Source organism: Phyllostomus discolor, chromosome 3 (assembly GCF_004126475.2).
Source record: "Phyllostomus discolor isolate MPI-MPIP mPhyDis1 chromosome 3, mPhyDis1.pri.v3, whole genome shotgun sequence".
Lineage (NCBI taxonomy): Eukaryota > Metazoa > Chordata > Mammalia > Chiroptera > Phyllostomidae > Phyllostomus > Phyllostomus discolor.
In genome coordinates, this window is record NC_040905.2 from 77360990 (window position 1) to 77374668 (window position 13679).

The following is a 13679-nucleotide window of genomic DNA, read 5'->3' on the forward strand; positions in this document are numbered from 1 at the left end:
TGAGTGTTGGGTGTGGGAAGGAGACCTTGTTGTTGGCAGTACCCCTTTTGTCCTGTTTAAAGTTTTTCTGATATAATTGTTTATCTTTAAAAAAATAGAAAAGATAAGAGTTGAAGCACTGGTTTGGGCAGTAACAACCATTTCCTCCTGGGGCATATAGGCTTGAAACTCTTCTTTTGCTGCTGCTTAAGGGGAAAGGAAGTGTTATTGTGCCTCCCATAAATACCAGGTATTCAACATTCTACAGTTATAACCCAGTTTGCAATCTCCTATGATTTAAGTAAAATCTCATTTTAATAAAGTGGGGTAAGCTCTACAAACTCATTTAGACACTAAAATAATGTCAGTGTATGACTGTTACAGAAATAAAAGCTGAAGTAATTTGGTTTGGAGCTCTGCGTTCTGTAATGTGCTACTTTTCCTCCTGATAGGCAGTAAGATGTTGTTTGAAAAAAACTTAAACACAGAGCTTCCTGAAACTCATTTGTCTACTCACATATTAATAGGACTTACATGTAGTAATTCTTCCTACATTTTTAGGTTTCATTTATGAAAGACATAGAGATAAAATACAATGTTTTCAACATAATAACATGGAGCCAAACCCCACTTCTTAAATATTTTCAATGAAAACATCTTCCTTCTCCAGAGTTGGCCATGGCCTAGTCCAGCCAGGCCTGATGTAGAAACTAGAGAGCTACTGGGATCCCTTTTCTTTTTTCTTTCTCAAATGCTCAGACCTCCAATTACTGATGAGCCTCTCAGGAAAAAAATATTTTTGCTAGAAACTTAACTGCCTCCTAAAGATGCTGCTTGTAACTACTGTTTAGGAGACATGTATTAGCCAGCCAGAAGGCACCTGAAGATCACGCACTGTCCATGTAAGAAGGGGCTTTTTGAGTTATTTAATAAAGGGATCCCTAAACCTGGCTTCTCATCAGAAATTATTATGGAGCTTAAAACAACAAAAAGATCCCTGTCTCTACTCTAGCCTCTGAATAATAAGCTTCGGAAAAAAATATTTGCACATAACACAAACCATTATCACAACAAAATGAAAATGAATTTTTATATCATTTAATATCTAGTCCATAATCAAATTTTTCTAATCCTCTCAAAGATATCTTTTTGTTCAAATTAGGACTCCAACAAAGCCCAATGTGTTGTTCTTACATTTATTTTTTTTATTATTTAAACATTTTATTTACTTATTTTTAGAGAGGGAAGGGAGGGAGATAGAGAAAAACATCAATGTGCAGTTGCTGGGCCATGTACCCTGACTGGGAACCGAACCTGCGACACTTTGGTTCGCAGCCCACGCTCAATCCACTGAGCTACGCCAGGCAGGGGTGTTCTTACATTTCTTTTCATCTAAGTGTCTCCCTCCCCCTCTACTTTTTATGCCACTGACCAGCTTTGGGGAGTCCTGCCTTCTGATAGGGCTGATTGCTTCCTTGTGGTGCCATTTCACTTGTTACAAGTGAGATCTAGCAGATAGATTGATTTGTGCCAAGTGTACCTTACATGGTGTTGTATGGGGAAGTTGGTAATGTCTATTTCCCTTTTAGAGATGGTAGGATTGGCCAGTTGGTTCAGGTGAGCCTTCCATTTGAAAGCTTTCCATCAACTTTTCTCCTAATAATTTCTCTATGTACTGATGATTGCTGCCTAAAACCAGCCCTTGTTAATTAATTCTTTTCTACCCCCAACATTCCTTCCACATTCACGAACTGAGAATTTTTTTTTTGAAAAAGTCCCTTTATCAACTAGCATGATCTGTTTACTCTGACAATGCAGTTTGTTCAGAAGAGACAATATAAGTAAGTGTTTACGTTTTAGAGAAACGGGTTAATGCTCTAAAATAACTGTTTTCCTGTTTAACACCTCTGTCCAGGCCGCATGCTGTCTGAAAGTGGGTCCGGCTGCACTGCCAGTCCACAGCCCTCTTGCTCCGCCCCTGCCATCCGACTGGCCTCATCCCCTCCAGCCACAGGGAGGGACTCACGGGGCTAGCTGGTCCAGCCTCATGCAACTCTGATGCTGCAGAGTTGCTTCCCACGGCGATTCATTTATTAATTCTATTATTCAACAAATGTTACTTGTTGAGAGTTCTGAGCAGTGCAGTCACTACTGGTGGAGCCAGACTAAGGAGGGATATACGTTAAGATCAACCTCCAATTTTCACCTGCTCCCTCTAAAGTAGATGAGTGGCAGGACCTATCCCTCATGCCCCAGGTGTGGTACCTGTTACCAAAGAGCATGCCCCAGGTACCAAAGATCCTGGAATTCTCCTGGGGCCCACTCCCAAAGCCTGCATGGGGTCCTCCCCTGGCTCCCTTCTGGACTGTGCTGCCAGGGTAGGTACCCCTAGGTCCAAGGTGTGAGGATGTAACAGCTGTTTGGAGGAGTTAGAAGTGATATGGAACTTGTCACAGCTGTGAGGGAGCTCCTTAAGGTGTGTAAGGGTGCCTAGGGTGGGAAAAAGAGGACTGGCCTTGAGCTCGGAACCCTGAGGCCAAGATTTCTAAATTTGAACGTGGCCTTTAAAAATCAGGTTCCTTTGAGGTGCTTGAAAGGGTGGTGTTGGTGGGATAGGAGGCTGGGTATGTGTTGTGAGCAAGGATCGCCTGGCTCAGACTGAGTGGAATATAGAGAAAGCCTGCGATCAGAGGGAGGGGTGCAGGTGGCTGAAGAGAGATCCTGTGGGGATGAAAGAACCACCCTCTTCCCTCCTTCCATGGAAAGTGGCTTTTATTCCGCGGCTATCCCCAGTGATTGCAGTGTGCCAGGGCCAGAAAGCCAGGGAGAAATCTCTTCCCTTTGCCCACTTTGCTCCAGCCCAGCAGCAGTCATTGCCAAATTGCGGCCTGGGGAGGAACATGAGGTTGACTATGGGTTTGTCACAATTACTTAGTATGACCTGCTATATTTGACAGCCTATGATGATAGGACATAATTTTTCTACTTTGATTTGTAACTCAAATATGCAGACGTGGTATGTGAAATGGCCCTCTGAACTGCTTCTTCAGGCATTGCTTAGGAGCCACTGCAGTCCCGGGAGAGTTTCAGCTTTTGTCTACATCCAGGGGAGCTTGGTAGCATGAAGTGGAGGGGAGGTCCCTAGACAGATGAAATGGAGACAGTGCGTCAGGCATAAATATCTAGGGGTTTCCGCGTATGCCAAAGATGCGTGTGTGTGTGTGTGTAGGGGGCTGAAGGGTGTAGATACAGAGTCGCTAAGATCAGGTGGGTTGGTGGAGGCCTGGCATCAGGGCAAAGGGGCCGTAGTGCTGGGACTGTGCACTTAGAGGCAGATGGCAGGCAACCCACTTCCAAGGGCAACACTAGATCAGTGGCAGATAGATACCTTCGCACCTTGTAGGCACCAGTCCGGGAAACAAACTGGGCAGCAACCTGCAACAGAGGCCTCCACCAATACCCTGACATCAAGGAGCAGGCGATTAAGGCAAAACAAAACACTGATATTGGAAGAGACTGAAATTATTAGTTGACCAATGTCAATGGCCCTGCTCCCAGGCTCTCCTACCTCTTGATAGCCAAATACACCGGCAAATGACGATTGGGCCCATTTCAGAAAATAAATGTGATCTTTTCTTTGTGTATCTGAGCACTCATCACATTTTTAACCATACTAAAATGGACTAATATCATCATTAGCTATTTGGGGTATGAGTAAAGATCATATTGTCGAGTCATACTGAGCTTTCTGTAACTAACTCCCCCACCCTTTAAATTTATGAGGTTTTCTCCCTTGTTTCTCCTGCCCAAGTTGCTTATTCGAAATTAGTGATTGGTCCTCAAATTTCAGTGTGCATCAGAGCCGTTTGGAGGGCTTGTTAAAATACAGATAGCCAGTCTCACCTCAGAGTTTATGGTTCGGTAGGTCTAAAGTAAGACCTGAGAATTTGCATTTCTCAAAGTTCCCAGATGATGCCACTGCTCCTCTCTACAGGCCACACTTTGGAAACTCTTGTTGTAAATCCTATGCTAATAAAAAAACTTAAAAAAAAAATTTCACTATCAGATACACCAATTAGCATTCAGTCATACAACACATATAAAGAATAAACTTCCCCCTAAACTTAAAAACTTATTTTTATATATGCTGTTTATCGACAAAGGAATACTTTTTATTTTTTCATGAAGAATAGAAAAATTTTAAGATTGATAACATGCAGTAGTGAAGAGGATATGAGGAAACAGGTAATCCAATAACTTGTTCATGAGTTTATGAAAAGCTATGCTGGTTTTGGATGGTGATTTAAACAGTTATCACCAATATTTTTAAAGTATACATTATTTGATCCAGAGATTTCCTTGTGGGAAAGCCATAGAAAAATATATGATGTTCACACCAACATTTGTAAATTGGAAATAACCTTAAGATGAGAAATATTAAAATAAGTCAGCCACAAAAGTAAAAAAAAGATATTGCCTGAACAATTATTCTTATATGCACATTTCTATAATTTAACCACTGAATAATTTCCTACAGCAGAATTCTGTCACACAGTATTCTAGCATGGCAATTACTGAAATTCAAATGGCAAGATGAAAACCCATTAACATTCTAGAGGAAGCTACTTATGTATACTTTTCCAAATTGATTATTTTCCTTCACTCCTTAGAGACTTCCTAAAGCTCTATCAAACTCCCTAACTAGCTCATCTAGGATTAAGTGAGGGAAATTGGCTTTGAGTCTAAGCTCATAGTTTCTACAGTGACTTCTAAGACTGCTTTCTGATCACGTTAAAAAATCACAGTGTTGCCCTGGCTGGTGTAGCTCAGTGGATTGAGTGCGGGCTGAGAACCATAGGGTTGCAGGTTTGATTCCCAGTCAGGGCACGTGCCTGGGTTGTTGGGCCAGGTCCCCAGTGGGGGCCATGTGAGAGGCAACCACACATTGATGTTTCTCCCTCTCCTTCCCTTCCCCTCTCTAAAAATAAATAAATAAAAAATCTAAAAAAATAGATATTAAAAAAAATCAGTGTCAATTTAGTGCACACCAGGACAATCTTAGAAAGCAGTGTGGCAAAGGCTACCAAAATTTATAATGTGAATATTCTTTTACCCAGCCACCACACATCTATAAATTTCGTTTAAGCAATAACACATTTTCAAAGATCTTACAGCAATATTTTTGTAATTGTGTAGGTGTAAAATAAACAACTTATTGATACATTTATGCAATGCAATACTATGCAACTGTTTAAAGCAAAGTATGGATACTGAAAGGCATTCTGAATACAGGGTCTGGCACAAATAACACCACTTTTTATTACAAAATCATAAGTGTGAAATTCTGTAACATAATATCACACTCAAGCACACCATATAACATTTTAGGTGAAATGTCCGAATTAAAACTATAACTACACCTAAATTATTACCTTACCAACCATACTCAAGCAGGTGTTACTCCTGGCAGACCCTGGATATTATTAAATGGAAACAATTTAAAGAATATACAGTGTATCTCATATTCATATGTATATTTATATTCATATATTTATGTTATGCATGTATGTGGTACTGGGAGGATTTAAGAGTATGTTTTAGTATCTGGTTAGGCTAGTCCCCTCTCACTACTCTTTTCTTTTTCAGTTTTCATAGTTGTTATTGTATGTTCTCTCAAATAAAAATAAACATAATTTTTATTGGGATAAAATTAAATTTATTAATTAACCTAAAGGAAAAAAAGCATGTTTCGATGTCGAGTCTCATCTAAGAATACGGTGTATCTTTTCATTTGTTCAAGACTTTTTTTTGCCTTTCAAGAGTTTTATTTTTTAAGTTTTCCTCAGAGGTTCTGGACATGTCTTAAATTTACACATAAGTTTCTTTGTTGAAATCATAAAAGGGATATTCTCTTCAAGTATATTTTCTAACTAGTTTAGGTTTATATATAAAGTCGTTCATTCTTCTTAGTAAATATTTTATTTACTATAACCATACATACAGAAAAGTGCACAAATCAAGTGTATAGCTTCACATTCATAAAGTGAAATGTGCCCATGGAAACAGCACCTAGGTCATAAAGCGGAACATCACCAGCACCTAAGAAGCTGTCTTGTACTCTTCCAGTCCCTGTGGAGCTAAAGAGGAGAGCTGAAAAAATAATGTAAGCATTATGACTCCATTTACATAAAATTCAAAACCAGGCAAAACTAGTTGATGGTGATTACATCATGACAGTACGTACCTTTGGGGAGGGAGGGAGTGACTAAAAGGGCCGCTGATTTCCGACGCCATAGCTAAGTTTATCCCATTTTGAACTTCACTTAAATGGAATCGAGTATGCACTCTTTTCTATCTGCTGACTGCTGATATTTCTGTTAATAAATTGTTACTTTATGTAAAGTTGTCAGAATTTTTCAACAAATTCTTTAGGTTTTCCAGATATAAAATCGTGTCTGCTAATAGTTTTACCTCTTCCTTGCCAACTTATGTCTTTGTTTCCTTTAGTCAAGCTTCATGAACGAACCCCCCTAACACGATGTTAGAGATAGTGGGCCTTGTTCTGACTCGAGTTGGAAAGCCTCTTGTTTTGACATTAAGATGCTGGTTTTGGGCAGAGGTACAATGTCAATGAATTTCCATCAACTTCTACCTGAGTACATTTGACATGAATGAGTGCTCAACTCTGTCAAATACCTTTTCTGCAAAGATGGAGATAACCATATTTTCCCCCCTTAACTTTTAATATAATGAATATTAGTGGATGTGTAATTTTCCTTGCATTACTAAAATAAGCCTAACTTAGTGATGATGTATCCCTTTTTGAAGTGCTATTAAATTGTTTGCTAATATTGTTAAGGTTTTTGCAATAATATACATAAATCACAGTGGTCTATAATTTTCTTTTTGGTACAATCTGTCAGGTTTGGGAGACAATACTATCATATTCACTTTACAAAATGAGTCTCTTTTTTTGCACTTTGAAGTTTAAGATACATTTTCTAGCTTCTGGAAGTCTTTAAACATTGAGATTATTTAATCATACAGGTTTGGTAGAAAACGTCTTGAAACAATCTGAACCTGATGCTTTTTTTTTGGTAAGGAGTCCTTTAACTATGTTTCTTCTATGATATGTGGTAATTTGTTTGTGAATTTCTTTACCTGGGTAAATTTTGGCAATGGGCATTTTCCTAAAAAAGTTACTTTTCTAATTTATTATATAAAATTACTCAAAGTAGTCTTAAAATTTTGAAAGTTTTCCTGTTTTACGGTTATTTCTCCGATGTCATTTAAATTTTTGTTTCCTCCCTTTTTCTTGAGTAGGTTAGCTCGTGGTTGTGTATGTTATTCTCCCCCCTTCCCCACTTTCTACTAATTTTTTCTTCCGCTTTCTTTTGTCTTGCTTCTTCTTCCCGTTTTTAAGACTCGGTAGTTTAATTTTCAGCTTCTCCCATTTTAATTGATATAGTTCTAAATACTATAGATTTTCTGTCATAACTGCTTTTTAAAAATATATATATATTTGGTTTCTACCAGTTTTGTGGTCATGTTTTTCTGGTGTGCTTTCATTGCCTGTGAGGAAGTTGATCTGCTTAATTCTTACAACTTTGAATGGAATTTGACTTTAATCCTTTTGATCTGCTCCTTTATTTTTATTTATTGTTCAGTTACAGTTGTCCTTTTTCCCCATTGCTCACCCCTACCCTGCCCCCCCCCCCAGTCAATCCCCCTGCCATTGCATGTGCCCATGAGTCCTCTATTCGTGCTCCTTTGCTTGCCCCTTCCCCTTCAGTTGGTCATTTTCTAAAAAGAGTTTTCCTGTACTTTTAGGAGGGAGATTAATGACTTTTCTTAGATCCATGGCCCTAACTGTTCCTGTTCATTTTGACAAAGTGATTTAAGGGATTATATATGTCTGTAAATAATGCCTCTGTTGGCCTGCCTTCCCAATTTTTATCTGGACTTTCTATTCTCTGTCCTATTGTACTTGTCCTGTTTAATGCTAGCAGTTTCTCCTCAGTGCTAGGCTTTGACTCCTTACTCTTAAGAGGTACAGACTGCTCTAGCACAATCATCACACCTTATTATATTGCTTTACCACTCACCTGCAAATGGGAACCCGCAGAACCCCTCCCACTTTTAGTCTCTGTTCTCAGACCCATTGCACTTTATTATAAGCAGCTGAGGGCAGTGTTCTAGTTCTTCTGTTTTCAAGGCCTGTTGGAAACCAGCTGTCTGCCTTCCACTTCTCTCCACACAGATGCTGAAACTATGTCGGTCAGTGATTTGCCCTCACTTGGGTATTCCTGTTCACAAGGAAACTCTTGTCATTTAGTTTTGTAGAACAGGGTCTCTGGTGATCCTAGTTACTCTGTATCCTTAGAAGGAGAGTAGAAAAGTATACTGCTGCCATCATTTTCCCCTAGTTTAAACTCTGAGATGTCTATTGTAGAAAAGTTTTTAATAACAATTTTATGGTGATTATGACAGAAATGATAATTATAATTTAAATACTGTAAATTATAGGTATTTACAGTATTTCAGGTACTATGCCAAGTGCTTTATATTTACTATCTCATTTCATCCTCAACCACGTGAGATTTCCCCCTCGCTGTATCAGTGGGAAGGTGAGGGCCCAAGAAGAAGAGTACACTGATGCGCTGGCAGATCTGGGATCAGACCCATCATCTGTCCAGAGGAACTCTTTACTGAGTCTTAAATGTTATCAGATTCTAGTTTTCAAACTATGAACTCCTGTCAGCAAAACTTCTACCTGAATTTAAATATTTATAAATAACTATTTAAACATCTAATAAAAACGCATACATATTACAGGTCAAAGCTAAAAACACTGTAGATGATAAACAGACTGAATTGTGCTGTGTGATCTAGTCAATCCTGTGCTCCTGAACATGCTCAAAGCAAGGCTCCTCCTACTACCTTCTCACAACACCGTGTTAGGAGCAGGAGTAAAGCACAGGGAACACAGCTGGGGTTTCAGACCTCACACTTCCCTTCTCATTCTATCACCACTGCTAAGACAAAAAGTATGTATGTAAAATATTCCTTATAATTTACTAGTAAGTAATTTTCTTGTAAATAATTGTTTAGAAAAAGTTAGAAATGTTTTCTCCACAATTCACACTAGCCTGGTGTTTTTGGTCAATATGCTGCTATTGAATGTGGCAATCCCTGGTGCATGAAGTTTTACAAGAAGGCCTCTCACAAGTATATCAATTAGAACCATATTATAATTTACAATATTATGGTTTAAATTATACAAGGAGTAAAAAAATATTTCTTAATAGTTTTATGAAATACTTTTACCATGGAATTCTCTTCATCTATGAATACGGTTACTGCTAATGACTTTTTAATATTCCAAACACTAATGGTGACTCAGGAAAACCAGTTTGAGCTTTGCATATAGTGCTAAAGCCATTACACACATGGTGTGTTAACTCCCAATGGCTACAAGGTGATATAGCTCGAGACGCAGATGTCTTAACTTGCCGGAATTTAAGCAGAAGCAATTCATGAAAGGGTGACATCTGTTGTTAAACTTATTTTTTCCCCTCATCATCAGAAAATTTATTTTCTTTTTTTAAATCTTGATCAGCAATTTTTAAAAAATATTTTCCATTACTTTGATTTTATTTGTTTTTAAAAATGACTGGCAAGGGGCTTCCAGTCAAGATGGCGATGTAGGCAGACATGGCTCACCTCTTCATACAATCACATCAAAATTACAACTAAAATATAGAACAACCATCACTCAGGAACACCAGAAATTGAGTTGAATGGAAGTAGGACAGCTACAGAATTGAAGAAACCACATCCATTCAGACTGGTAGGAGGGCTGCGGACATGGAACAGGCTGGCTTCATACCTATATGGATAAAAATTCAGGAGGGATATCTGGGGAGCAAAGAGTCCCAGACCCACACCAGTCCCCTCCAATAGCCCCCACCCCAGCCCAAGATTCCAGTTCCAGGAAGAGTGTCCCCAAAACTTCTGGCTGCAAAACCCAGTGGGGACTGAATCGGTGGAGGAGGCTGCTGGAGTCCTAAATGGTTCCTTTGAAAGAACCCACACACAGACTCGCCTACTCAGACCCACTCCCACTGAGCTCCAGTACTGGAGTGGCAGCCTAAAGGGCACCAGTGGTATATAGGGAGAAACTGAAGTGTCCAACATCAAGGCAAGCAGAGCCATTGTCCCTTTGCTGAGCCCTCCCCCCACAGAGCCAGTAGACTGTTGCCATATCTGACTCTCCATCAACCTGGCTAACACTGTGTGTGACCTGCTCTGGAGGTCCCTTGAGACTCCCTCCACTCCACCCAACCTACCTGCCCACCCAAGCTGCTTTTTCTTAAGAATGGCTCTTCTTGGTGCCTAAATACTATCAAACAAGCCACAGCTGGCTTCAGTCAGATTAGAGTCACGGTTTGGCTTCACCTGGGAATCTCCAAACCCAGCATAAGTAGCAGCCATCTCAGAATGCTTTGTAACTCAGGCAGGGTGCCCTGGGGCCAAACACAAATTGGGAGCTGACCTTGGCCTGCACCACCAAGAAAACCCCAGAGCCTGCCTACCCAGTGCACAGCTGCACACCATGTCAGAGCACCACCACCCTGGCCCCACACAGCTGATCCTCTATGGAGGGCAGTGGTTGGTGGTCAGTGGTCCCAGTCAGTCTGCAGCTAACTGGCCTGGGTAAAATCCCTCCCATTGATTTGTCAACAGCAACCAAGGCTCAACTACAACAGGAAGGTGTGTTCGGCCCACACAAAGGGCACACCTCATGCCCCCAGCTTGGGTGATAGGGGAGGCTGTACCATTGGACCCTACAGGACACCTACTATATTAGGCCACACTACCAAGACACGGAATCAAAGCAGTTCTACCTAATACACAGAAACAAACACAGGGAGGCTGCCAAAATGAGGAGACAAAGAAACATGGCCCAAATGAAAAAACAGATAAAAACTCCAGAAAAAGAGCTAAATGAAATGGAGATAAGCAATCTATCAGATGCAGAGTTCAATACAGTGTTTATAAGGACGCTCAAGGAACTTAATGAGGACCTCTGCAGCATTAAAAAACAAAACAAAACAGAAAAACAAAGGATAAATTAATTGAAATAAATTTACAGGAAAACAATAGTAGAATGGATGAAGCTGAGAATAAAATCAATAATTTGGAACACAAGGAAGCAAAAAACCACTATGTAGAACAACAGGAAAAAAGAAACCCCAAAATGAGGACTATAAACAGCCTCCGGGACAACTTTAAGAGGTCCAACATTCACCTCATAGGGGTGCCAGAAGGAGAAGAGAAAAAGCAAGAAATTAGGAATCTATCTGAAAAAAATAGTGAAAGAAAACTTCCTTAATTTGGTGAAGGAAATAAACTAACAAGGAAAATGGGGACAGATCCATAGATGGAAAGCAGGATGACAGCTGGGGGTGGGGAGGTTAGGGGGTGGAGGGACTGAACAAAAAGGAAAAAGGACTCGTGGACATGGACAACTGTATGGTGATAGCTGGGGGAAGGGGGTATAAGGGGACTAAATGGTAATGGAAAAAATACAATAAAGATTAATTTAAAAAATGACTGGCAAACTGAAGTTTAAAACTAATCCTTTCTCCAAGTATAAAGTAGTTATCCTTTTGTTTGGGAAGAACCATTATTTAAGGTTATTTTTCTCCAATTTAGGAAAGATATGAAAATAAAATGTTAAATATTACTATTTAATTAACTATTTTACTATTACTAAACAGTGATATTAGTAATTTAGTTTTTATGCTGATACTTGGAGAACACATAATTCAACATTTATTATCACCAAGATCTTAACTTAAAATCCAGCTCCTTTAGTGAAGCATTTTCCCTCTCCATTTCAGTACTAGTTTCATAGCTTTGAACATCATCAAGGAAGTGATTGATGTGACTTGCTGATAAACTGACTACTAACAGGATGACTCTTTATACTACCTCACTTGTACTTAGCAAGCTCATAGAATGAAGAAAACAAAAGAACATAAGTAAAACCCCAGTCTTTAATGCCTCCCACTTACCCGAAATATAAAAATATAAATGACCATGTATGGAGCTAAACCACTAAATTTACTTGAGTGTTCCTGCTTTTTAATTACATTTTTACTTATTTAAGTAAACTTGTTACTTATAAATTTACTTATTTAATTTTACTTATTTTACATTTCAACTTCTTTAAGTTGAAAAAACTAGAAAGTCATTAGTTGACATAAGAGCAGCTAAAACGGGGCAACGAACTAAAAAATATAATCTAAGTGGCTAAAAACTCAGTTATAAAAGTACAAGTATAATTTATAATACCACACATTTCAGAAAAATAAAAAAAAAAACACTACCTGGCTGGTGTAGCTCAGTGGATTGAGCGCGGGCTGGGAACCAAAGTGTCCCAGGTTCGATTCCCAGCCAGGGTACATTCCTGGGTTGCAGGCCATAACCCCCAGCAACCACACATTGATGTCTCTCTCTCTCTCTCTCTCCCTCCTTCCCTTCCCTCTCTAAAAATAAATAAATAAAATCTTTAAAAAAAAAAAAAAAAACACTAAACATCTTTCCTTCCAGATAATACTGTTTTCTACCCATAAAGAAAAGAAAGTAACTAATAATTTGAGATTAAAATCAAACATAACTGTTATTCAGCCCAGTAACATCTAAATAAATGACCTGCATGACACAAAACTTTTCCATTCACTATCACGTATGTTAAATTACTTTTCCCTCAGTTACATAATAGTCTTCTTAAAACAATCTCCCTTTAGAAAATTGTATTAGTTAAGCCTGTTCATTCTTGCTATCAAGTTAACTTCACTGAAGTAGGCCATACAAGTTTAATTGGCACACACTTAAGAATAAGACAAAAAAAGTCATTCTTTTTAAAAATTACAGGATCATTTGTTTTCAAAGAATAATCCCAGATATTTAATTGATTAAAGCAATTTTCTACCATCAGCACTCAAGCTTTCAAAATGATCACTAATTATCCACTCAAAGATTATCAACGCTACATGAAGTGTAAACTTGTTTTGAAGATTTGTGTCCATTTTACAATATAATACAATTTGTAAGGAAGAGTTTTAAAAAAGATAACCTACATACATAGTTAATTTTCCTCAAAAGAACTTCTTAGAAATATAGTATAAACATTTAAGAACCACAAGATAGTCTACTGTAGTTCAAAATTCAAAGATTTTCCTGAAACCCACCACAAATACTGGCTCAAGACCATACCCAAAGTGACACCAGCACAAGATTTGATTGTAAGACTCTAACTCTTAAAAAAAGAGCACACTTGGTTATACATGGCTTTTAACCTTGAGCTACAGTTATGCTACAAACCCCACCCCACCCCCACCTAAAGTCAGTCATATGGAGATGTGTACATTCTCTGGGCACTGTTTGGAGTCCTTGGCTTGCCAGCTCTGATGGAGATCACGAAGGCGTTCAGAAGTTCGTGTGCTTACATTCAGGGCAGGATGGACTTTACAGATTCCACGTTCCTCCATCAATGACAGGCCACAAATCCCAAAGTATGCATGCAAAGCATCTGAAAATGAAGCATTTTAAAAATTACAACAGGCATTCTGATTTGTACATGCTACAAAACACTTTAGCTACATATCTATTAGCCCATCACTACATTAAAA

At 38.8% G+C, this 13679-nt stretch overlaps 1 protein-coding gene across 2 annotated transcripts in view; it reads right to left on the minus strand.

Moving 5' to 3' along the window:
* Positions 1-12642: 12642 nt before the first annotated feature.
* Positions 12643-13679, minus strand: part of PGGT1B (protein geranylgeranyltransferase type I subunit beta) — a 57405-nt gene continuing 56368 nt past the window's right edge. For both annotated transcript variants that reach the window (XM_028511475.2, XM_036020669.1), the window contains one exon: positions 12643-13579. In XM_028511475.2, the coding sequence (XP_028367276.1) occupies positions 13398-13579 (182 nt within the window). In that variant the 3' untranslated portion in view covers positions 12643-13397. The remainder of the gene's footprint in view (positions 13580-13679) is intronic.